General features: G+C 45.6%; 1 protein-coding gene across 2 annotated transcripts in view; it reads right to left on the bottom strand.

The window, feature by feature from the left end:
* The window catches only part of ZNF687 (zinc finger protein 687), a 514,459-nt gene that overhangs the window by 396,943 nt on the left and 91,011 nt on the right, over nucleotides 1-26,505 (bottom strand). For both annotated transcript variants that reach the window (XM_069650250.1, XM_069650253.1), the window contains exon 2: nucleotides 3,999-6,265. In XM_069650250.1, coding sequence (XP_069506351.1) covers nucleotides 3,999-6,245 — 2,247 coding nt within the window. In that variant the 5' untranslated portion in view covers nucleotides 6,246-6,265. The remainder of the gene's footprint in view (nucleotides 1-3,998; nucleotides 6,266-26,505) is intronic.

The raw sequence follows: 26,505 nt of genomic DNA, 5'->3' as shown, positions 1-26,505 counted from the left end.
CTCTCGGAGCCGGTTGTAATGCTTTGATCACCGCAGATGTCATCGATCTTTGCATAGAGAGGCATAGCTCCAGTAGAGAGTTGTTATCAATATCTCCAAAGCTCTCTTGATCCTGCAGGTCCGTATTATTCGCCTCCCCCTCATCCATAATGGTAGAGTTGTTTTCAGGGTGTAGGTTCACTGGAAAAAAATCTGTTATTGCACCTTTGGTAACCGGTGCTAGCTTTGTTGGCTTCACATTGTCCATCGCTCTCTCACCTTTCGTTGGGCTATTCCCTATTTTCCGCTGTCGCAGATTGTAGGGTGCTTGGAGCTTCTTACGTGGAGGCATAGGGTTAATCTGTTTTAAGTCGTTATTAATATATAAAGCTGTGCTGTCTGGAAATTGATCCACTATAGACGCTATGAGTTCAGCAGCACAATAATAGCTTCAGGGTCACAGTAGATGCGCTTGCCTTTCAGTGCTCGCTATCTCCAAAATTCAGACCCTAATGCTCTTATCTTAAGAGTAATGTGAGTATAATTTGTAATGTGCTGCTGTAGATCCAAAAATTAAAAATAGGGTCCTCAGTAGTGCTTTTACCGCCCTACTTAGTCACATAAGTGTCCCCAGACCAGCTCGCCGAGTTCCCTATGGATGTTACAATTGTACTGGCATATATTGTGGTGTCAGCGGTCACCTTAATCTAAATATTGCAGTGCAATGTACATTGGATCAACCATGGGGCTGGCCATCCAGCAAACGGCTTAGCGTGAGGAAAATCACGATACCTGTATGTTAGTCGGCCGTGTCCGGGTCATAGGCCCACCCTGAGATCAGGTTCCTGTGGCAATACCTCTTTTGCTCGCCTCCAGCAGGCTTCCAGCAAGCCCAGATCACTCCGGGTGCCACACACGTTCGAGCCCCGGCTACAGCTGTCAGGTGTTGCTGAGGGGTGAGACGTGTCAAATCAGCCTGCCGCAACACAGCAGCTCACACACGGTTCAAGCCTCTAACGGAGGCATAAAGCTCCAGGTGCCGCGATTGCAGTCGTCAGGAGTCAGGAGTTGCGAGTGCTAATCCGTGTCAAGCCAGCCTTCCAGCGAGCTTCCAGCAGAGCCAGAACACTCCGGGCGCCACGCACGTTCGAGCCCGTTAAAACGTGTCAAGCCAGCCCGCCGTGACACAGCAGCTCACACCCGGCTCGCGGCTCCCTCTCACTCGCAGCTCCGTCGCAGCTCCAACACTTCGAGCGTCGTAAGTCCGTAAGTCAAGCCGCACCTCTCCAACGTACGTAGGGATCATGCTGAGGCCGCTTCCGACTCCCACCAATGCTCAGGTTATACCCTCGAAGGAGGTAGTTCAGGTAGGAAATGTATTCCTCGAAGAGCAAACATTACTTTCAGGTTTTTTCTGGACAGTTTCTTCATTTTTCGGCATCGGCCAGTTGATGGTGCACTTAGCATGCACAACATCACAGAGACCGAAGCACAATAGTCCATGGCTTTGCAGCAGGAAAGAAGGGCAGGGGATCGGTAGATGTGACGGACATTGGTTCGGCCCACACATTGCCGATCCTTTGCTTGCGTCATTCGGACCCATCTATTTGTGTCCCGTCTACACAGACAGGAGTGCAAGGATTTCATGAGCAAGGATTTCATAAGCGCAGGGGCTTTGACAACCTGCGATTTGTCTTGATTTTTCTTGATTTTATTGCTCTGTACTGAGTAGGTGGTGACATATACAAGAGGTTCTCCAGATTTTGTTGCTTTAGGCACCAATAAAGTTTCCCGATTGGTATTCCCGACTAAAGGAGACTGCACCATTTCTTGGTCTTCTTCTGGTAAGTAGAGGCCTGGTGTAGTCCAGTACTGCGCAGAGCTTCGCACTGAGGGAAGGTCTAGGCTGGGTGCAGATTCCGACAGTGCTTCCTCAGGGCCAGACTTCTGGGTCGTGTTTTTCTTCAGTCTTTAAGAGCATTCCACTGTTTTATAATGATATAAGAGAAAAGCCACCTTATTTAAGGGGTACTGTGGAGCCCAATCACAGGATTTCATGTATTCAAACATTATGGTGTTCACTGGCCACCCAATCAGTGGTGGGCAACATATTAAACGTTTTCTGTCTTTTTCCTCCGTTTTCTTTCTGGTGTGGATTGAAGCTTGAATCTCAAACACCATTAACAAAACTGGTCATATACAATTCTAGAAACTATACCTCTTGCTCTCTCCAAAGAAAGAAACGGCCATGGACATATACTTATCCCTCTCACTCACCTGTAGGAACATTGTCTGTCAGTTGAGCTCAGTACGGGATGCACACAGGGGTTCCTAGAGGGGCACTCTTGAGGTACGGCAGGTGGTGCCACAATAGAATCAGGCCAGGATTGCCACCAAATTTTGGAGCTCACACTGCTAGCTGGGAAAGAAGACTTGCACATAATCCCGAAGGGACTCATGGTCTCTCAGAAGAGAAAACTAAATTTGCATCACCAGAGGAAAAAGCTTACAGCTAGGAAAAATCAAAAATACACATGGCTTTGAATAAAGGGCACTGCTATGTTACTCTTTTGCACAACCCTGCCTCAGACCATGCTGCAATGCCTACAAATATGAACTTAAAATGATGCAGATTGTGACACCATGAAGGTCCCATAACACAGCTGGTTGCATTGATGAGCAATAGAGAATTTCAGAGTCAGTTTAAGAATGTTGCTTTTTTAAATACATGTGAAAGATGCTGGACAGAGGTAGCTGGAGGTTTGACTTCAGTTGAGGCACGCCATATGTACACATATTCAAGACAGATCAGGCTTGTCTGTTAACGGTATCCTCTCAGGCCCCTCTAGTTTACAGATTTCATTTAAAAGAAGGAAGGGTAAGTTCATGTCTACCAATTTATGTGCAGACAAGGATCTCCAGGCATATACAGAATGCTTATGTCCCTGTGGAGAAGGACCGCCACAACCATCCAGGGTGCCACTTTTACCAGCAGATTAGGAACGCCAACTTTATATATGACCTATATGAGCAACACACATATAGAAATATTGCTGCAAGTAAACAAGCAGGACACCCACAGCATGTACAGCTTATGTAGGCAAAGCAAAATCCGAAGCAACTAGAGGTGTGCAGAAATTTCTCATATAGATTATATTTCCCAACTGCACCAATGTCAAATAATAGATTCCAATCAATGTAGTTTTGCATCATTATTACAGTAAAAAAATCACTCATGATCACTTTATTATATGATCACTCTTTTCCACTTCACAATCTGGCCTGCATGCACTTCACGCATAATACCACCTCACGTTATAAAAAGATGAAGTTTAATTGATAACTGTATGCCGTGGAGATGCAAATATCCTAAAGAATGATGAATATACGGTAATGTGCTTTAGATAGATTACTGATGTTATATAAACATGAAAAAGGTACACAAATGACTCTTTACACAATACTCTTTTGGCACATACGTGGCTGTGGAAAAAAAATATACAAAATAGCAAACCCATATCCGTGCCTGCTGTAACACCAATGCCGATTTGAGTTTTGGCTTTAAGAACATCCCTTTGCTTTTACAAATTATGTCACTGATTTTGCAACCCATACCCAACACAACAGCTGCAATGGAAGATGTTATCACAACTTTCCCCGCTTCTCTTCCAAACGTTTTGGGAAAGTTACCTGTAAAGGACAGGCAGCATGAGGCAGTCTCCGCACCTGTTCAATCTGTGGTGCTTTTGCAGAGTGAATCACAATGGCCACCAACCAATGTCAGAGCAAGAAAGATACATTTGATGCCATCAGCCTTCAAATATAGAATGGAGGCTGAATTTTGCAAGTGATTTTGAGTTGAGGCATCATCATAATTTGTTATACTATTAAACCACTTAACATTTTCTATGAAAACCCACAAGCTCACGAAATGCAGAGAAAGTTAGGGGAAACTAGAACAGTTCCACATGGTGGCTGTTGCCAGGTAAACAATGAAATAGATAGGAGGCTCTACCTACTGTGCTCGATGTAGCAGTGGAGGGGCCAACCAGTTGAAAGTGAGCTGCAAGGCCCAGCTTGTTCTTGCATTGCTCTTTACATTCGAGGCACTTAAAGGTGTAGTTTCCTTGGTCCGCAATCCCATTGGCTGGCAATGCAGCAGAGTCTGGGCTGGTTCCACTGGGATTCACTGCAATATCCGGGGTTGAGGCAGAGGCTGGCGGGGTGGCAGTCTTTACTGCAGGGAGGGCAGTGACTGAGACGAGAGGGGTGATGTCTGGTTGGCCAATCATCTGATCCAGGGCAATGGGTCTCATCACCAAGTGAGAGCACTGCATCACTAGCCCTTTGTCCTTGTGCTCTCTGGCATGCAAAAGCAAGCTACATTTATTGAAAAACACCAGCCGCTTGGTACAGTGGTTGCAAGTTACCTCTATGCGCATGCTGCGGCGGTCATAATGCCGTGCCAGACTTTTCTCCAGGGCAAAAGAGTCACCGCACTCCAGGCACCGGTAGCCAAAAACAGGAAGGCTCACACAGGATTCCAGAGGGGGATTTAAGTTAGGTTTGTAAATCGGCAGCAGGTTTTTACTGTTCAGGATCTTGTTGAATGCCTCCACCAGGCTAGACTGGGTCCTCGAGATGACTGTGCCTGCAACAGGTAGGGACGGCTTTTGCGCCTGGACCATCATCAGTGTGGTATTTCCTTTTAGGCTGGCAGTGGTGGTTGTGGTTGTGCTGTTCACAGGCTGGGTAGCAACACTGGCATTGGGCCTGGGGGAAGCCTTTGGAAGCACCTGTGGAACCAAACTGATGATGTTCTTGGTGACAGTGTTGCTCGCTTTGGTTGGCAACACCACCGCCTTCTGCTGGGCAACACTAGCGGCCATCAGCATAACGCTGCTGGCATTTTGAATAGTGGACACGGGTAACACTGTTCCCCGAATTTTTGCACCATTGCCAAGTTGCAGGCTAACGACCTGGGATGCTTCCACCATACTGGGGCTTGAGACTACAAGCTTCTCTGCTGGTAATTGCAGGGCACTTTCCACCTTCAAGTCCTCTAGCACTGGCTCCTCTGTTGTAGGCTCTGGGAGCTTCTGAACCAACGGTGACTGTGCTTCACTCAAATCAGGGGCGACGCTGGAAACAGTCCTTTTTATGCTGCCAGACAGTGTCTTTACAGTTTTAATACAGACTTTAAGAGGCCGCGAGGAGTTGGATGAGGAACCACTGTCATCACCATCCTCATCATCCTCTCCATCAATAGAAATGGCCATTGGACTCTGCAAAGACCTCTCGACGGCACAAGCATTATCTTTTGAAGAGCTGCTCTCCGACTCCAAAGGTGAGTCTGCAGGCTTTAGGATAGGCACAGGCTCAGGGGAAGAGAGGTTTGCAGAAAGAGGAGGGCAGTTTTCTGGGGGGCTGGTGGAGAAGGACCCCTTTCCATCAGGAAAAACTGTGACAAAGGGCTTCTGATCCAGTGCTGTTAAAGACTCAATGGATGAGTCGTGAAGTGTGACAGCCTTTAGCTCCTCAAGAGGACAATCAATTGATGCTGCAGCCAAAACATCAGGGATGCAACCACTGTCCAGTTCTGGGTCCAACACTTCAGTTTTTACATTGACAATCAATGGCAATGGTGGAGGTCTCTTCTTGGAGCCAATTTGACTCATGTTGCAGGAAAGAAATAGGTTTTCTGCGCGGTCCCTCACCAACTCTTTAGAGTCCATCAAGGGGGGTGGAGAGAGCGGTGACAGCTCAAACGGAGGTTCCTCTTTTAGTTTACATTCCCGTGGCTGGTCGATGAGATCAGTCACATGGCCGCCCTTGGAGTCCGAAATAGGGCTGAAATGAGCAAATATATCTATGGGTTTATTGGACTTCTCCTTCGATGACCATCCATCGGCACTTGTGGACAAGGATGGTGGTGGTGGTGCAAGCAGCTCAACCGTCCTTGAGCGGAGAGACCTGGGTGCCTCAGGGTGGCCGAAGCCATTCTGCAGCAGGCGGGGGCCAATTGTGTGGCTCTCCTTGCCCTGACTGTCCACAGAGTCCAGCTGCTCAGGGCAGACTGTGTTCTTGACGATGACGCTGACAGCTGAAATGTCTGCAGGCGGGTGAGAGTGGTCAGCTGGCTCCAGCTGCTTGGTCTGCACTTCCTCATCCTCATCACCTGAATTGACTGTCTCGTTGGTGTCCATATCTGGAATGTCAAAGGCGGCCAAGAGGTCATCGAAATCAGGGGTCTTCATATCACCCATTGTAGGCAAAACGGACCTCCCTACGAGAAGAAAAGATCAGATAATGTAGACATTAAGAAAAGATCAGATAATGTAGACATTAAGTTATCATGCAACAAAGAGTTAACATACATAAGGCATTCTTGCTTATAAAGAGACAGGCTTGCAAATTACAAATTAAAATGTGGTCACCAAAAGGGTTGGGAGGAAGTTAGTCACAGTATTAACTCTTGAACTGGTAATTGTTAGGCTACCTTTTTCCAATTTATGAGGTGCCCAGGCTTCAGGAAAGGATACCTGGTACATGCGTGTGTGCAGGTTGTACTCTCTCCCCACACCCAACACCTCACATAAACAGTGATATACTAGCTTTAATAGCAACGGTAATGACAGAGGATGCTGAGTGGGCGGGTACATTGGGTGGAAGGAAGACCAACAAATACCCATGCAAGAGTCGCTATGCAAGTGTTGTGTATTTACTAAAACATGAACAGGTTTTGCCAATTTTATAAATCCCACTAGACCTGCAGGGCAAGTTCCTTAGTTTATATACCCGACCTAAGAAAAATGCTCTACTCCTATGGTGTAATTATTTTCCAGAGTTTTAGGTAAAATGATGTATGTCACTATACGCACACATCATTTGGTGTAATGCAGGCAACCCAAAGGCCATCCAAGCATAGTGAACTTTTATTTGCCATTTACTGCAAAGTTTGTTTGAAGTATAAGCCAAACAAAAGTATCAAACATCGCCATACTCGCCAGCAAGGTCGAGTCCCTGGTTCGAAGTTCATGAAATCTCATATCCTATGCAGGTGGGCTAGTAGATTTTGCGAGCCCCTCAAAGTCCCTCTTCAACCTGAATCTTGGGTCGCTTTGGGAGCATAATTATAATTTGTGCGAAAATAGCCTCTGTATCATAATCAAATTGAGTGTTGATTAGGAACAATCCTCCAAGGAGTAAAGCTTACAATGTGTGCTAAGCATAGGACATGTGGCACTGTAAAGCAGTGGTATTCAAACTACTTTAAGCAGAACCGCCCTTTGATTCAAAATATGGTTGTGGAGCTCCCCCTTGAGTAAAAATAGTGGTGCAGCCCCCCCCCCTTTCGTTCTCCCAGATGCCATACCTGCTTATATTTTTTTTAAGACCACACCAAACCACCACATCCCACCCATCGCTCTCATTCGGGCCAACACCACAGCTTGAAGACCATTACTGTAAAGCTTCAAAGAAGACTTGACCCTCGCAGCATGAGCAAACCACTTCAAGAGGAGGTGTACCTCCTTTTGTCTAACAATATACTATGTAAGAAACTAACTAGCAGAAAACAGTAGCCCTAGAAGCAAGTTCACAAAGTGAATTGACAATCTGTATATGAATACAGTGAAAATAAAATTCCAGATCCCTGTGCATATGCAAATTATGCAACCCCCTTCAAGCCGCTAATGAGAAGATCGGAAAACTTTATGAATGGCACATTTCACGGTTAACATGGAATTTGGATCGATTGGGAATAAATGAATGTTTCAAGTACAACCCAGCCCCAGAGGTGAAGAAAAAAAAATTATAAATAAAAAGGGTACAGCTAGCGGATCCAAGTGATTTTTCTGCAGCGGAATAATCCGCAACGGAAATGTTCGCATGGGAAATGTACGCACTACAAAATCTTTGTACATTTCCCATGCGGACATCCATTAGAAAAGTATACAAATGTACATCCCCACCCACAACAGACCCCCACCCACAACACCCTACTTACCTATCCTTCTCGCTGTGTCCCTGCAGCGCCGGTTCCCTTTCACTTCTGTAATCGGGAACCGGCGCTCTAGGGTCCTTTTCTTTTTCGGGCAACTGTAGGGGTTTCCCCTGCAACACCCCGCTCACTATACTGTGTAGTATAGTGAGCGGGGTGTTGCAGGGGACACCCCCCCACTGCCCCTGTATTTTTTCTTTTTCCTTCTTCTGTCGGTGTGCTGCAGGGTTGTACCCCGCAGCACCCGGCCTTTTTTTTCCTGTCAGGAGAGCTGTACAGTCTAGTGAGTGGGGTGTTGCGGGGGACACCCCCGCATTCTTTTTTTTTAAAAAAAAAGGATTTCAGACCGACCCCACCAATAGATCTAAACACATACCACAAAAAGTTCGAACTTTTGGTAGTTAGAACATTTCGTGGTGTGTGTTTTAGAACCTTTTGGTGAGGCCGGTGATTTCGGGTTAGGTAATTTCGTCCTAACCCCAGCTAGCAAGGTGACAGAGCCTATACCTCATTGATCTTCAAAGCTGAAGTCACTACAAAAGGAAAAATTATCTTCATGGTGATGCAAGTACATCTATGGTATTTAGCGCATTATAAAAGAACAATTATAATTACTCATATTAATCCAAGGTCACGTTTAGTCTCCAAGACGAAGCAGCATATTTTTTAAGTGACCTTTTTAGTACGCTTTTTCGGGCCCAGCTTTCAGTGCAGGCATACCCAACATGTTGTGAAGGAGGAAGAGAAGGGCGAAAGAAATGTGCTTTTGTGGCAAGTATTCGGAAACAGGCCAAAAAGAGCCAAAACAAAAAAAGATCACATGAGGGTGCAAAAGTGAATGAGGGCAGACATCACGATCCTCGGCATGCAACCATTTATTACGTGCATGAGGGTCGGGGTGGAGGTTAAGAACAGCTGAGGAAGAGTCAGCAGTTTTAACCAGAGCTAGAACCCAAAAACAAACCTGGAGAAAGGGGAGCGTTCAAACTGCTATATTGTTTGCAGCTAGTGGCAGTCTCCGGGGTGCTGTCTTCTAAACATGTTGCTCCTAAAACTCTATTCACATCAGTTAATTGTTTCAGTCTCTACCTACATTGCAGAGGTATGCGAAATTGCAAAAACTAGGTATTTCAGAATGAAAACTAGAGCTATACCTGGGAAAAATGATGGGAGGAAGGCATTTAGCGCTTGCTTAGTTGTTTACCATATTGGCCTCTGCAGGTCACCTAGGGCAGCCTTGCCTGGGCAGTCCGTTAAGGGCATAGGCTAAGGTTGCCTCCCGTTTGCCTTTTCGCCTGATGCCCTAGCCCTGTGATGATTCCTGATCCAAGACTCTGGCTACACTCACCTGGCTTCTTGCCAACCCCACCCAGGACCCTATTTTTGGAGCTTGTTTCTGCATGTCTTAGACTGCCTCATATATAGGTCTACTTTAGAATGGACACCGTTAATTTGTGCTCTATATTATTACCTCCTATCTAGGGATCCCAATAAAGGACACTGCATCTAATTTTATAATTACGCTCTATCATTGTCTCCAAAGAGATACCCTTAGGGAAGTGCATCACATTATCTGTATACTTAGCTCAAACTAATTGATACCACACCTAGGTAGCCGAAGAAAGTGCATTATTGTTGCCTACTAGGTCTACGATGTCTCTCTAACCTAGATACCCAACAAATGCGCTTCAAACCATTTCATATTGTATTCTGTTATCAAAACTAGATAACCCTTGAAAATGCATTGAATCATAATTTACTCTTGATTCTCACATCCAAGTAAACTTAATAAAGTGCAATCCATTTTTATTTTACGAAAGGTGCATTACAAAAACCATGTTACATCCCCGTTTTACTGTCCACTATATCGACTAGCATAAAACCAGGAAGAATCACTGCACCTTTTATCCATCTCTAAGATAGATTACTGCATAAATATGTGCTCTGCATACAGTACTATCTTGTCACTTTGTATCTAGGTATACCTAGCAAATAGCTAGGCTATTTTTGTGTAACATACTGTAACATTCTGCAATACTTGCATATAGCTGTGCTGTCTGTCTAAATAACTTGCACATAGCTGGGCTATTCTTTTTAGCATAACTGACCACATACCTAGGACATAGCCAAGTTGTTTTATTACAACGATCAGCAGAAGGAGCACACTGCTGCACCACTTCATCATACGTTATCTGACTATCTAACCGATAGCTGCCCTGTTTTACCATAACTGGCTGAATGCCTAGAACATAGCTGGGCTGCTTTATCCTAATTGATTGGATACCAACCACATAAATGGGCTGTTTTATTATAACGGGCTGCCTAGCGATCACATAGCTGAACTGTCTTAGTATACATATTCACCTAGCACATATAACAGGTCTGAGTTATTACACATTGCACCCTGATTTATAGAGCAAACAAGTTGCAAGCTACTAGCCAGCCAAAGAAAAAGTGACACCCTGCCTCAATTCTATACACACAGATAGCACACCATTACTTACTGGCCAGGAGTCAATTATCACTAGCTAATGTCTAATGGTGAGTGCAAATTGTGGGTCCTGCTATACACAATCAATATACAGGCGTCATCTCAAACATGAGGTTAACGCACAACTATAGACATCACCATTTACAGGAGCCACAGACGCAGAAAAACTGAATCGCTTGCTTCTACGCTGATACATGGCTTATTCTCAAAACACATCCCAGTAATAGAGACTTCATTCCCAGGTGCGCCCAAACACAGGCATACTCCACTGGCTGATACTGCATTACCATTCATGGGACACTCAGGCACCTTCTGTTACTCCGATCCAGGGCCCCCCCCCCCCACACATCCCCTGAAATCATACCCCAGTGGTTTTGTACTGCTTTAGCCTCCCAAGACTCAGTACATTGCAGCGCCATTTTGTAGCAAATGTCTAAAGGTCTCCCATGGTCAAAACGTTTGAGATAACCAGCAATATCAGATCAAGCATATTGAACTACAGTGCCATTGGACCAACAATCTAGCTACACCAACAATTGACACTCCGCATTGGCATAACTCATGCCATTTTCTCAAAACAAGAAAAATCACCAGCAGAGTACTGCAGGTCTTCCCCTTAATAACACTGCCCTTTTACGGATTAGCAGGAGACGGAGTGACGAAACCAATAGACAGAACTACAACTATTCCAAAGACCTTACGACGTTACAATATAAGAAAGGCAGATAAGGAAAGAAAAGAGAGCAAGAAAGGAATCAAATACAAGGCAATTGTTAAAGGATAGTTCCGGGACTTTTTTTTTATTGTCCCTACGGGTCGGCCATGTGTTTGTAAGCATAAATCGGTAGATCGTAGGAAACTTTCCTATGGACCTTACCCGACTTTTCGCCCATTATCGCACTCGAAATCAGCCTCCATTTTGTGATAATCCTATCATTCCGCCGCATCGACCTGGCTCACCTGCCTTTGCGGCACTAAATCAAATCCCCCGCCCCTGAGCCTGACATCAGCAGACGCGTACTGCCCATTTCAAGCACGTCTCGTGTCAACAATCGCTGCGCCTCAGCTATTGACGTGTTGCCATGGAAATGGCAGGACGCCTCTTTCCCCAATAAGTATAAACAGACCGTTTCACAACACACAGCAGCAGATTTTCGATTCCATTCCTCTCTCTGTGTTACTTTGAGTATTCTGTGACTCGTTTCAGTGCTCTGGTCAGCTACCTTCGCCGCTTGTAGCCCGTGTGAACACCTGTACCATCTCTGTAAATTATTTTACTATCTTTACCGCACAATGGCCACAATAATGCCGTATATGTACGAGCCCGAGTACACCGAGGAAGAACTACTGGAAAGTCAAGCACGCGAAAACGATGGGGATTCGGACGGCAGTTGGGAGGACCAGTCAACGGATGAAGAGCCTGGACCATGTCGCATGGACGGCGTCTCCACCTGGTGCACGTGCAATCGGTGCGAGCTAATGCCAACTGAGGAGGAGAACTGCTGCTGCCGTGAAAATTCCGGGTGCTTGGCCTACATTTCGGAAAGCGAGCAAAGTCTGCAGGAAGGCGAGCAAAGTCCGCAATGCATCACCGAGCTGCCAGAGTTCAGGGAAGCCTGCCTCTCACGGACCGTGTTGAGGATGATGATGGTGCTTATGCACGAACTTCGCGGCACTGTTCGTCCGCGTAATCCGAGTAACGAGTAAGTATACTCTGTTTGTGATGTCAGTGATGCCACCACTATTTCATGGTCGTCTCCCACATATAAAATTACATTTACATATCATTCGAACGCATGTAAATTTGTTCCATATAGTGCATTTTCTAGATATAATTTTTTTCTAAGAAAAATGACATGTGTTACCTGAATCGACATTGATAAGAAAGTTTGGTCAGTTTAATACAGTTTGCATCTTTTTTTTTCACAGGTGGTACAGGCTGGTGGCCTATCGTTGCTTCACTTGGTGGCTTCACGGGAGGCTCGGACACCGCGTTCGGAGAGTAATACCTGCCTGTGCGGTACTTGCCATTAGACAACATTTCCCCAGTGACAGTGGACAATACCGCGGATTTTCCCTCGATGTGCTGCAACCTCAACTTTACAATGTGTAATGTTTATTATTTATGTTTAATTAAAATCTAAAATAAAGCCCAACATATATTTTAACAATGGTTGTTTTGATTTTTTAAATGAATCTAGTGTATATTCTCCTGGGAGGGTGAGGTATTTATAAACTCACCCCCCTGCATTCCATGTAGTAGATCCTGCAGCCATCCTCTTACATTCAGTTAGATGGCCTCTCCTTGGTGAGGCCCTGCGGCAAACTGGTCTTGTCTGCACGACCACCGCCCCGATCCACCCCCCGCCCTATCAAAGGCAGTTCGCACCGGGGTACTTGTGCTGGCAAGTGGAGCTGTCAGGGAGCGATAAAGGCCAAGAGGTGCCAAAGACCATGTACACTTCAAAGTGGTCTATAGAGCATGGGTTGTTGTTCCCATGTCTACCTACAGACCCCGTGTCTCCTGCCAAGCATCCCCCCTCACGCTGGACGGCCCCCTGCAATCCACATAAGTGTGTCTGCATTCACGAGTCTTCCTGTGTCTTGTCTGCACGACCACCGCCCCGATCCACCCCCCGCCCTATCAAAGGCAGTTCGCACCGGGGTACTTGTGCTGGCAAGTGGAGCTGTCAGGGAGCGATAAAGGCCAAGAGGTGCCAAAGACCATGTACACTTCAAAGTGGTCTATAGAGCATGGGTTGTTGTTCCCGTGTCTACCTACAGACCCTGTGTCTCCTGCCAAGCATCCCCCCTCACGCTGGACGGCCCCCTGCAATCCACATAAGTGTGTCTCCATTCACGAGTCTTCCTGTGTCTTGTCTGCACGACCACCGCCCCGATCCACCCCCCGCCCTATCAAAGGCAGTTCGCACCGGGGTACTTGTGCTGGCAAGTGGAGCTGTCAGGGAGCGATAAAGGCCAAGAGGTGCCAAAGACCATGTACACTTCAAAGTGGTCTATAGAGCATGGGTTGTTGTTCCCATGTCTACCTACAGACCCCGTGTCTCCTGCCAAGCATCCCCCCTCACGCTGGACGGCCCCCTGCAATCCACATAAGTGTGTCTCCATTCACGAGTCTTCCTGTGTCTTGTCTGCACGACCACCGCCCCGATCCACCCCCCGCCCTATCAAAGGCAGTTCGCACCGGGGTACTTGTGCTGGCAAGTGGAGCTGTCAGGGAGCGATAAAGGCCAAGAGGTGCCAAAGACCATGTACACTTCAAAGTGGTCTATAGAGCATGGGTTGTTGTTCCCATGTCTACCTACAGACCCCGTGTCTCCTGCCAAGCATCCCCCCTCACGCTGGACGGCCCCCTGCAGACCGCATAATGCCACGACATATACACGTCATTCATTCACAAACACACCCCTGTTTCGAATTCTTTATAACCCACTTCATATTTCTAATGAGAACTTCTTTGCGCTTTGCTAGTCAACCCGTGAAGGTGCTGGTTATCTGCTCTTCGTCTCTGTGAACTTCCGTGACCACTTTGAGCAAACTCGTCAGTTTGCAACCTGTGAACTGCTCCCTGTTCTACGACAAGAAACTACTCTGATCCCTGCATCTAACTGTTTGTTCGTCAAGGTAAGTCCATGTACCATAATCATTTTGCGTCCAATTTTTTAATTTATATCTATTTGCTAGTAGTCATCAAATTGCATCCATGTTTTCTTTTCGTTCACGACAGTACATGCAAGGAACTAGTCACATGTTCTGAGTTTAGTCAAATTACTTTTTCTATTTTTTGAAAGTTATTGAAATACTTATCCGCATGTGAATAACGTGTATAGTTCCAAGAACCAAAACGGACCTTGCATTGAACCTTTTATGTGTCATTTAATGTTTTAACACATTGGTATTCATAGAGAATTGTTGATCTTTACTTTTCAGAACTTTCCATAATGCCTGCCTGTTCCATTGGCGGTTGCCCTTCGAAGACCCATAACAAATCTGAAGGTACTATAATGCATGTTTTCCCTAAGACAATAGATCAGATAAGAGAATGGGTCCGATATTGCGGATATCCAGCCTCTGAGATAGAAAGTAGAGTCCTAGAAGTCTTTGCGGACAAGAGGGGTGATCGATACCGCATCTGCAGCAGGCACTTTAGCCCAGACATGTACTCCACATCATTGCTAATAAGGACGAAAACACCGCGAGCGAGGCGAAAATTGCTCTCAACCGCTATTCCCACTCTATTCGTCCACATCCCTCCACTGGTGAGTCAAGTTTACGTATTTATCTCTCGGCATTGCGGTAGTGTGTAGCATTAGCTAACAATAATTTCCCCATTTATGTATCCACTCAATAAGAAGGCTGAAGATTCTCCATCCGTGTCGTTATTGCAGTCATCAGCCACTTCAAGCGCCTATCGGGTAATCTTACTTAGCTATTCTGACACTGACTTGTTTTAGGCATGTAAATCAATAGTTTTAATTGATCGTGTAATTATTTTACCTAATGGTACACCACAGTACTCGTCCTCTAGTCTTTGTTTTCAGTTATAATTATTGTTATCCAAAATAATGCAAGTACTGTCTTTCAGGGAGATGCTGAGGAGTCCAACGCATTGACGACAACCGTAGATGTCACTCAGATGCTCGAGGTACGTTTCCGGACAGTTCCATCGATGGAGATCATCAGATCTTGCATTCTTGTAGCGTGATTGTTACACACAATGTTTCTTTCGTTTTTAGCCATTGGTATGTCCTTCTGTCGTCGCCCTCCTATGTGTCTTCTTTTTTCAATATTGTGTTCATTACTAATGAAAGTCCTATGTTTCAGGGAGTCGATGGAGCATTAGTCCAAGAGGAAGGGGGAGCATGCAGTTACGGGTCGGCGCAACAGCTTGCAGAAGTGTGCACCGCAGTTACAGCGTCCCTTGATGTTCTTATGCATTTCGAGGTATGGATACTGACAGATCAATCATGCGAGATCAAATGACGTGATTACATCCGCTATACTTCCTTCTTTATTAACGCAAGTACTATGTTTCAGGGAGCTGACGGAGCTTCTTCAACAAGAACATCACCCCTAGTAGTTGATGCAGATCTCTGGGTGGTGACACTTCCAACGATGGAGCAAATCGAATCATATTTGGATATCCATTATTTATTTTAGACAACTGACCATTTGTGCAGGTCTATTTAGATGAGCCGTTGACGCCTGCAGAAAGTTTATGTTCTTTTAAACAAAATAGAAAACCATACTAATGCAATTACTGTGTTTCAGGGAGTTGCTGAAGCGTCATCTTCAATAATATCATCAATGGAAGTCTATGCGGAGCCCGAGGTATGGATCTTGACAGTTCAATCTAACTAGATCAACAATGCGTGAACTATTGTCGTTTGAATGTTCTACACAATGCGTTCATTCGTGTTTTGCTATTGAGATGTACGTATGGGTATTGGTCCCCAAGTACATTTTGTGTTTTCAATATTATTATACATACTAATGAAAGTTCTATGTTTCAGCGAGTCGATGGAGCCTCAGTGAGTGATGGATGTGCTTATCATGAAAGTATAGTCGTTGCAGCGCGAGAGGAAGTGGAGACATGCACACACGAGTCGGAGCAACAGCGTCCAGATGTTGAAGTTCGAGGAAAGAAAGTTTCAAAGAAAAGAAAGCAAAAGAAGGTTAGTGTCCTGTTCACTATATTATGTTGTCTTTCACTGTCAATAGTTCAATACTGTAAGTTGTGTTTAAACTGAACATCCCTTTTCTAATCTGTCCTCTAGTTGCGAGTGGGTGTAAGAACTAGATCTACACAGACAGTGAAGCGAACGAGAGATGTTGCTTGTCAAACCTTTTGGCAGGGACTTGAGACTGGAGATGCATCGTGCCAATGGGAAGAATATGAAGTGATTGACAACGGAGCTATACCACCACCAGCCATTGATAGTGAATGTCCTCCTGGTAGTTTGGATGCAGTCGTAGATCAATTCACAGAATCCACACCCGCAAAAAATAAGAGCACGCGAAAGTTGAAGACATTGTTTTTTTCTCCCATCTCCGGACAAGGAACAGATGTTGCAATGGAAGAGAATGAAGTGGACGACAATGAAACACCATCAATATCACTCAGCATAGCGGAAGACGATATCAGAGATTGTACCTTTCATGCGAGTGACATGTCCTCAACGTTACAGGCCGAACCAGCTGGGATGCAGAGTGACAGTATAAGGAAAGAGGCCAAATTCATTGTATTCGATAGCTGTTTGATGGATATTATTATGATGATGAAATGTGGGCATTGGGTTGGTGGGGAAGTATGTGGGGAGCCATTGATTAATGTGACTCGTGCAATTCGAGGCACTAACCTTAAAATACATGCCACCTGTACACAATATCATCCGTTCGCATGGTCTGCACAACCCATGCTGGGGCAACTGCCAGCAGGCAATCTACTTTGTGCAGCGGCCGCACTTTTTAGTGGTTCAAGTTTTAAAAAGTTACAGTATTTCTTTCAGTTTGTGGGAATCCATTTCATTGCGAAAAGTCAGTTCTACAAATACCAAACCGATTATCTATTTCCAGCCATCAGCGAAGCTTGGAGAATGGAAAAAATGTCAATGGAAAGTACATTCGCGGGCAAACGCTTCAGGCTAGCCGGTGATGGACAATGCGACAGTCCAGGATTTTCAGCCAAGTACTGCACCTACCACTTTCAGGACATGGAAAGTAAGAAAATTGTGAGTTCGGTGGTCGTGCAGGTGTCACAAAGTACATCCTCAGTGGCCATGGAGAAAGTTGGCTTTGTAGCATCATTGCAAGAACTACAATCGCGGGGAATGGTGATCGACCTGATAGCCACGGACAGACACGTTTCAATTGCCAAGACAATGAGAGAACAGTACAAAAATATAAATCACCAATTTGACGTTTGGCATCTTGCAAAATCAATCAATAAAAAATTGTCGGCTGCAGGAAAAAAAAAAAGATATGCAAGGTATTTCACAGTGGTCCAAGTCAATCAGCAACCATCTTTGGTGGAGCTCAAAAACATGTGAAGGGTCGTTGGAAATTCTACTGGAAAAATGGCGGTCAGTAATGTTGCACTGTAGCAACGTACATCGATGGTCGACAAATGAGCATTTCCACAAATGTGAACATGGCCATTTGTCCACAGAGGAGGCACGGAAGAAGAAGTGGTTGATTCCTTCATCACCCACTCACAAGGCCATTGAAAAGATTGTATTTGATAAAACTATAACAAGAGATTTGAGGGGACTCACGGAATTCTGCCACACAGGAGATTTGGAGGTGTTCCACAATATGTGCCTAAAGTACAGGCCCAAAAGATTGCATTTTGGCATGGAAGGCATGATAAATCGGACTCTTCTAGCGGTCTTGGCACATAACCATAATGTTGGCCGTCAACAAAGTAGGACGACCGGAACTTTAGGGACGCTTCGCTACAATAAGGCCTTCACTAAAAGAAGTAAACAATGGGTGATCAAACCAGTGTTTGAGGATATGCAATATGAGTTTATTGAGAGACTTATCGTAGATGTCCTCGATAGGCACATACATGGAGTGGTGAACGAACCTATGCAGGGGACAACTGCATTGCCACCCAACATTGCCTCTGTTCCATGTCCACCTAAAGCAGAGCTCATTGAGAAATACACATCACGGTTTAAATGATTGTAATTCGATTGTCTGTTCTCTCGAGTCTCCTCATGTTGCAGGCCCATTGCAATTAAACCAAACAGTAATATAAATCATTTTTACAAAAATTATAGAATGTTTCCGTATTACAAACACATGGCCGACCCATAGGGACAATAAAAAAAAAGGCACGCAGACAAGATGCCCTTACACTAACTGGAGCTAACTAGAAATGTGTGCTCGCTCAAAGTGAAGGTCAGCTGCTTTGATGTTTTGCTCGGGTGGCGGAACGGCCCACGACCCAATATAAGGTTCTATTGTGATTTGACCTTGACAGGCCGGGACCATCCTGAAAGACTAAGAAAAGATAATGAATAAAATTTCAGAAACGAAACGATGAGCCACGTTCATTAGAAGAAGTAACGTCGGCAAAGAAGGAATGGTGTTTCGGGTCTGCCCTACACAGAGACACAATGGAAAATGCAAATATAATGTAAGTAACTTTTGATGAGTTTATACCGCAATTTCATTACTATACAGTGGCTTTAAAGACGGGTTCAGTTGTACTTGTTCGTTCTATGTGGCATAGTGTTTTCTACCGCGCACTATCTGGAGGAGAAACATCTGCTTTTACTGAAGCACCTCAAAACCTTCCTCTTTGCTTCTGCTTTCTCTCTCCCTCTCCCCTGCTACAACTGGTCCACTGTCTGCGACCTCGGTCCTGGGCCCTTCCACTCTCCACCTGCACTGCCTCCCTGTCAACCCCTGCACTGGGGGACTGTCTCAGTATCCTACAGCCCCCCCCTTCCCAGCACTTGTTCTGCACTTACCTTGCACTTGCCACCAGCTGGCCCTATTTATTTATTATTTTATGCTACTTACCTTGTACTCCACTCCCCCCCCCCTCCATGCCTCGCCACGCCTTTAAACACTTGTGTACACCCAGTAGCGCTGTCCTCGCTATGAAATGAATAATTTTAATAAGGATCTGATGGTGAGACTAATTTCATTTTTTATGTTTTTAGGTACATCATTCACTACTGTCTGTGTCACGAGTACCAGACACCGGCGGACGGCTTCTACAGCCGCCAGTTGCTTCTCCGCGTGAACAACGTTACCACCCTGACCATTTTATGGGACGATCGCCAAGTACAAGTATGCCCTTACGCGGTACTAACGGTTAGATGCAACATACCTACCGTTGTGGTGGCCTAGTGCCTCGTTGTTGGAACAGCCATGCGATTATCAGTGCGACAGAAGAGCTTATTTTTATCGTAAACCAACACCCTGTGTACTGCACACGAACATCGCTTCCCTCAAGACGAACTAATTTGGATCGAGAGCAAAGAAAAATGCAAATCGCTGAATATTCTCTAAACATTTGATGTCCAATAAACGTACTTTGCCAAATGTACAATCTTGCCGTTTGCTTTTAAACCACGGTTTCACATTCCGAATTGTGGTGCTGTATTGTGAGATGCTCTAAGACCCTGTGTACAGCAAAGGACCATCGCGTTCCTCAATACGAACTTTTTGGAACATGAGCAAATAAAAATGCAAATCGCTGAATATTCTCTAAACATTTGATGTCAAATAAATGTACTTTACCACATTTACAATCTTGCGGTTTGATTTCAAAGTACAGTTTCATATTCCGAATTGTGGTGCGCTGTATTGTGAGCTGATCTGTGTTGATTTCCGGGGTCTGTGTGGAGTCGCGTAGAAGACGCCTGGGCGCGTTTGCCTACGCAGCTCAGTCACGTCACGGATAGAGGCGGGGAATATGAATGTTTTGATAAAGTCTGTTTCAGGGGCGGGGGATTTGATTTAGTGCCGCAAAGGCAGGTGAGCCAGGTCGATGCGGCGGAATGATAGGATTATCACAAAATGGAGGCTGATTTCGAGTGCGATAATGGGCGAAAAGTCGGGTAAGGTCCATAGGAAAGTTTCCTACGATCTACCGATTTATGCTTACAAACACATGGCCGACCCGTAGGGACAATAAAGAAAAAGTCCCGGAACTATCCTTTAAACCCCAACAATTTACCTCCCAATCCCACAACCGCTATCAATGCAGATTGCATGAAGGAAATCCATCTACAAGACAGCTTACACCAAGCAACATCTTTCCATCTATAAACTTGTCAGGTCAGTGGCACAAAGGCAAAGCCAGACAAGGAGAGGGGCCAGCATATGACCCCAGTGGAACTTCTGACAGAATGTGCCCACCATACAGAATGCTGCCATAAATTGAACATCACGTCACCATAAGCACCCCAGAAAATGTGTTTTCAAGAAATAGAAAAATAAAAACAACACAGCACAAGTAATACCCCCATCATAGCAAGTGACTAGACAAACCAACCATAGCCCCAACAAACAATGATGCAGGACAGACTGATCCCTCAGAACCTTATTGGAGCGTTTGAGCAACGAAACAGATGACATTTCTCTAAACATTAGAACAACCAATGATTCTCAATCTGCTGGTTGACAAACCGAGATCACTGTCCTACTCATACTTCTCCAAGAACCATACACAAAAAGAACACAACACACTGCAACTCAATCAATATACAATAGTTAAGCACAAAAACAGAAATCTATACCTTTCTGTGCAAAGTTACCCCGTGAGTGAGGCATCCGTCACTACTGTTATCTCTGGCCATGGTTGCCAAAAGGTTCTCCTTTCAAAATGTTGTTCTTGCAGGCCCAGCACAGAAGGTCCTGTGCGACTCTGCTCGGAACCTGAAGGAGGTCTGAGATCCTGTCTGAAAATTGGGACCATTGAATCTGAGGGCCCATTGAAGGGATCTCATGCTCAGGCAGGCCTCTAACACCTAGAAAATGCAGGCTGCCATGACACAGAGCAACCTCAAAGAAAACAAAGGCCGGAGGAAGATGGACACTCTGGAATTTGGTGACCATCCGCAGAAGATCTTGAGCCTTCACCTCGGGTGGCAAAGCTCCCCCCCCCCCCCCCAAGGAATCCTCTAGGGCAGCTCTGATGAATTGGAGCTTTTGAGATGGTATCATGTGGGACTTCTTGAAGTTGAGGGAGAAGCCCAGTTTGTGAAGGGAGTGACAGGTGGAGCTGAGATGTTCCAGGGGAACCTGCCCTGATCAGCCAATCGTCCAGGTAGGAATAGACGTGAATCCCCACTCTCCTGAGACTCGCTGCCACCATTGCCATCAACTTGATGAAAACCCTTGGGTGGAATTCAGCCCAATTGGCAGAACTCGAAACTGATAATGAGAACGGCCAACGGCGAACCTCAGGTACTTTCTGTGCTTGTGTTGGATTGGCACATGAAAATAAGCATCCTGAAGGTCCAATGATACCATGCTGTCCTGAAGCTGAGGGGCCTGAAGGATCTGAGAAAGGTTAACCATCTTGAACCTGTCCTTTGTAAGGAAGCCATGGTATCAATTAGTGAAGACAGACACAAGTGATCAAAGTTCTAGGGTGTTTATTGAACTTCAATTGGTTGGATGAACGCCTATCTAACCCTAAATCTAAAGGATGGAGGCAAACTACAACCATCAAAGTAAAATAACCCAGTCCTGGTGGAGTATTGTCAAAATAAAAAGGGCCTATACTTTTAAACCCATTGCCAATCCTTACTTCTAAATATAAATAGTGTGGGAAAACTATGCATGCAAAAGAAAGTGTTCAAGAAACAATATGTCGGGACAGATGAGCGATAAACTCCCCTTACCCACATTTAGACATGGGACAAGGAGTCACACTTGAGCTTAAAACACAGTAGCTTCTTTGAGCACTGATATGCAGTTAAAAAATCAAATAGGACCTTCTGCGATAAAGTCGCTCATTCTCCACAAGTCTGTCGCGCGTTACCAAAACACTTAAAGTTCTCTCTTCCGAAAATTCACTGTCCTTTGTTTTCAAGTTTAACATTCACTTTGGGTCTCCCTCGATCAGCTCGGACCCAGTTGTGACTTGCAACCACAATAGGCCTCGCTGACCGGGCTTGGGCCTTGGTAGGGGTCAGTTTAATGAGTAGTTCACTTGTATCGAAAACATTTGATTGTGCATGGATTTTTCTCAGACCCCGCCTCCCCTCGCATAACCACTTTGTTTTTCTCGTATCAGATTTTCATTTGCAATGTCGCTATTCAAATATAAACATTTCGCTGCTTTGTTTCTTTGTAAGACACCTTTCGCCAGAGACCTCTGATGAGCACACACGCGGAGCTGAACTATTCTAGAAACTGGTATCTTTTGTTTCTCTCATAAAATGTTCAACACACTTGTCAGCTTTCCGTATTTTACGTGTCTTTCATCAACCTCTTCAACGTTCACTCTGAGGATAAATTGTCGTCGCTCGAAACCTTCATTTAAACACAGACCGGACTCGTACAGTTCTCCTGACTCACCAGCTGCGTTGAAAGCTCTGCTTTCGTCTTTGATGCGGGAGCCAAGGACCATACCACGGCAGCTTCTGTTCCTGCCTGACTCGGCCAGTCATGCAGGAGGGTCCCGGGTATCTCAGACACACAGAATAGGATTCTCTTGCTTCACTTCCTGGATTTACACGTGCTGCTTTAAAATCCTAAAGAGTATACCGATCACTCGTCGAAAAGTGCAAGGGCATCTCCCTCCTTTCTCTCTCTTCTCGAGCTGTCTTTCTCCACCGATTCAGCTGTGGCCTGGATGAAACTGCTCCTTCGTGTGCTCTGCCTCGCTCAAAGTGTGCTCTCGAGCTCCGCCTTTTATCCGTGTGGGAAAGTTAAATGGAGATCAGGTGCGAGTCGTTAACGGCAATTGCCTGACTCTGCTTCACCATGGTAATGGGACATGTCCGGTACATTGTTCGGGTACTAGTCTGTCTTCTCTCAGAGCGGGCTGTCTGTGTAGCAGTGTTCATGAAGGGAGGGGAGGTTGGGGGAGTTACAGTCCCCAGATATACAAACTGGCAGGATGGTTCAAAGAAATTATAGGGAGGAGGGATACTGCATCTCGCCACAAGGTGCCCCACTCCACGAGGACCTCTCACACAGGTGATCCTCGATCGCTGGTCCACCCCCAGGGTCTGGATCCAAAGGCGAGGGCCATGCCCTGGGCACCTGCAAGTGACACACTGAGGGACCTGCGGGTGACACTCCTTCTGGTTTCGCACCTTCCTGAGGAACTTGTTCAAGTCTCTTAAGCCCAAGATGGGTCTCAATCCTCCGTCCATCTTGGGTATTAGAAAGTAAGGGGAGCACCAACCCTCTCCACTACAGGTACCGCTTCTATAGCACCTTTCTCCAGCAGGGTCCTACATAAGGAGCGAATCTGGAACTTTGAAAGAGCTGTTCCCTGGAGGATGATCCAGAGGCCTTCTTAGAAAGGACAGTTTCCAATGCCCATGCATCTGAAGTAACACCCTGCCATTCTTTCAGATGCTACGAGAGTCTTCCTACCACCGGTGTCTTGTGGAGAAAGGCCTCAGAGGGGTTTTTATGTGGCTGATGCAGTGGTTAAGGGTTAAGTAGCTGTTGCTTAAGCCAGCTGTTGCCTGGGTGGTCTTAGCACTTCTTCCCCGTCCACCACGGGGGAATCTTCTCTGACCTCTTTGATTGAACAGTCTTCTCCCACTTCCAACTAAGGAGTAATAGCGAACAAATCTGCCCCTCCAAACTGTACCAGTGGGGCGAGATGGTTGTGGCTGTTTGACGAGAGCCTGAAGAAGCTGCAGACGTCCAGAGCAGCAGCCAATTCCCTCGGCGTTGCTATCAGCCTTGCTGCCAAATAAATGTGTGCTGTCAAAGGGCAAACTAAGAAGTCTAGACTGCATATCTGGAGCAAAACCAGACTCAACCAGACAAATCTGCTCAGCAGAGTCGAGAGCAGTCTGGAGGGATTCACACATTGCATCTTTCCCGTCCTTGACAATGTTTAAGAAGCCGTCTCAGTCTTCCCCTTTGGGAATATGTTCAGCCACCATTGTTAAGCAATCCCATAAGGTGAAAGTGAACTTGGCCAGTGCCCACGTGGCATTTGCCAATTTAAGGGCCATACTCTACGCAGAGAAATGTATTCTAGCCAAAGCGTCATAATGCTTGTCATCTCTGTGTGCGAGGGGGTAGTTGGGTATGCATTTTGTTTGGATGTACAAGTAGCAGTCTAAACTACCAGATTTACGTGAGTTGGATGCTTAGTTAGATAGTAAGGGTCACTGCTTGACGCTCTGTACTTGCTGGTCAGCTTTTTGTTCACTGCTGGAATTAATTCTGGCATCTCTCAATTGGCATCAACTCTCCTTTGCAAAGCAACATGGAAAGGAAGAATAGGGTCCTCCTGGGTACCCTGATCTAAAAGATCAGCGAGGTCTTCCTGGTCAAAACGTGGGGTAGGCCTTTTCCATCCCAGATATTCTATGACTGTAGACATAAGCTGTCTGTAAAATCCATCTGCATGGTCTGAAGGATCTGGTCTGCCAAACTATCTCTGGGGAAGTGTCCAACTCACTTGTAGACTGCAGGGTTTCATGAAGGTCTTTTATTCTCAAGTCCTCTGAGATTAATGCCTCTGGAACATTTGGTGTCCCATACTGTAAACCAAAGGGACGCGATTCATCAGAAGATGGCTCATCATCCTCAAATTGAGGAAAGACTTCAAAAAAATCTTTCTTATGCATTGGGGTGAAAATTCTCGACTTCCTTCAAGGGTTTAGCCAACTCCGCCGACAATGGCGGCATAGTCTTCGATGAAGCCGAGGGCTTTGACGGCTGTGGCATCAAGGCTATTTTAGACATCGATCTGGAGTCTTTCGGCGCCTATGGCGCAGATGATTTTGACTTCGAAGGAGTCTTCTCTACTCGAGGGAACCTTCCAGGGCTCCCGAGGAGTTTTCTCCTCGACACTCGGGCCCGAAAGGCAGACAGGTTGTGTCCTTTGTCCTTTGCCTTTTTGTTGCGTTTGGTGACATGGGCATGGCTCTTATCTGTCTTCGAGGGGGTTAAGACGGCATTCTCAAATACTTTCAGCATCTTTAGTCTGAACTTCTCCCACTATGCCGATGAGGCTTTGAGAATGACGAATGGTGTGAGCCACTGCGTGATCGGGACCATCTAGCTTTCTTCTGACTCGTCGGTGGATCGCTTTTTCGACAGGGTTGTCGAAGGGGATTTATGAGACCTACCTGCAACAAACATCCCTCTACGCTCTTTAGGACTTTTGCTTTGATCGGTAGGCAGGACCCACAACCCAATGTTAAATCAATGGATCCTAAGTACCACAGACACACCCAATGGGGGTCCGTAAGGGCAATTTTCACCCCACAGTCGTGACTTTTTTTGAACCCCAATCTTGGAGTCTAAGATGCTGCCGACAAGGTCATCTTTTTCACGAAATATGAAAAGGTTTCTTGACAAGGAACCGAAGCGCACCGATATTACAAAGCGATAGCTCTCGTGGAAAAACGGAACTGAAGCCAATGGGCGCTGCACGCGCTATATACCATCAATGACTTAGACACCGAGAAGGAGACCCCCGAGGGACATTGAGTAGACAGGCATTGATGTACAGCGCCCCCCTGCTGGAATTTGTTTTTATGGTGCAGCTAAAGATGGATATGGAGATCTCATAAGATGAGGAATACGTGGGAGGACAGAATCCATTCGAAAGAAATTTACAAAGTAGTCCACTAAATGTAAGGCCCCATCTCAAACAGCAACATGCCCATACCTTCCCAAAAGCTACGACAACATCGCAGAAGCAGAATCAACTAAATCCAACAAGGCATCAACGCAACTACCTCAAATGCAAACAATACCAGGCATAGGAAACCCAATAACACCAACAGAACGTAACCACTTCTCATAAGAAACCGTAAACAAAATAGTAAATGAGTATAATAAGGGGGCTCACCGCCAGACTTGTACAAAAACCTACTCCCAAAGAAGCCCCCAGCCGTCTACTTACAAAAATTGATTAATATTTTGCTTTAAACAATAATCATACCAAAAGGCTTACAAAGCTGCCTACATTAAACTACTTTTAAAGAAAAAGAGTGGGGCTGGAGGCAGAAAGTCCTACTAACTGCAGGACCATATCCAATTTACCCTGCCCTGCCAAAATCCTGGAGAGCTACGTTTACAAATAAATCCTCAAACACATGCAAACAAATGGACCAATTCTAGGTAGGTTTCAGGCCAAATGAGAGAAACAGAATCCGTACTGCTTTTCATTTGAGATGACTTAAAGATGAATGCCGACAACAACATGCCATCAGCCCTTATTCTACTGGGTGTAGCAGAAGCTTTCATCAGCTAGACAGCCCTAATCAAGCGACTACGAGACTATGGCATTCACAACTCCTTACAGACAGAACTGAAACATCCTACTTACCCCCTT

This window comes from Ambystoma mexicanum, chromosome 1p (assembly GCF_040938575.1).
Source record: "Ambystoma mexicanum isolate Mex_15411 chromosome 1p, UKY_AmexF1_1, whole genome shotgun sequence".
NCBI classification, from domain to species: Eukaryota; Metazoa; Chordata; class Amphibia; order Caudata; family Ambystomatidae; genus Ambystoma; species Ambystoma mexicanum.
This window is presented reverse-complemented; position numbering and strand designations above follow the sequence as displayed.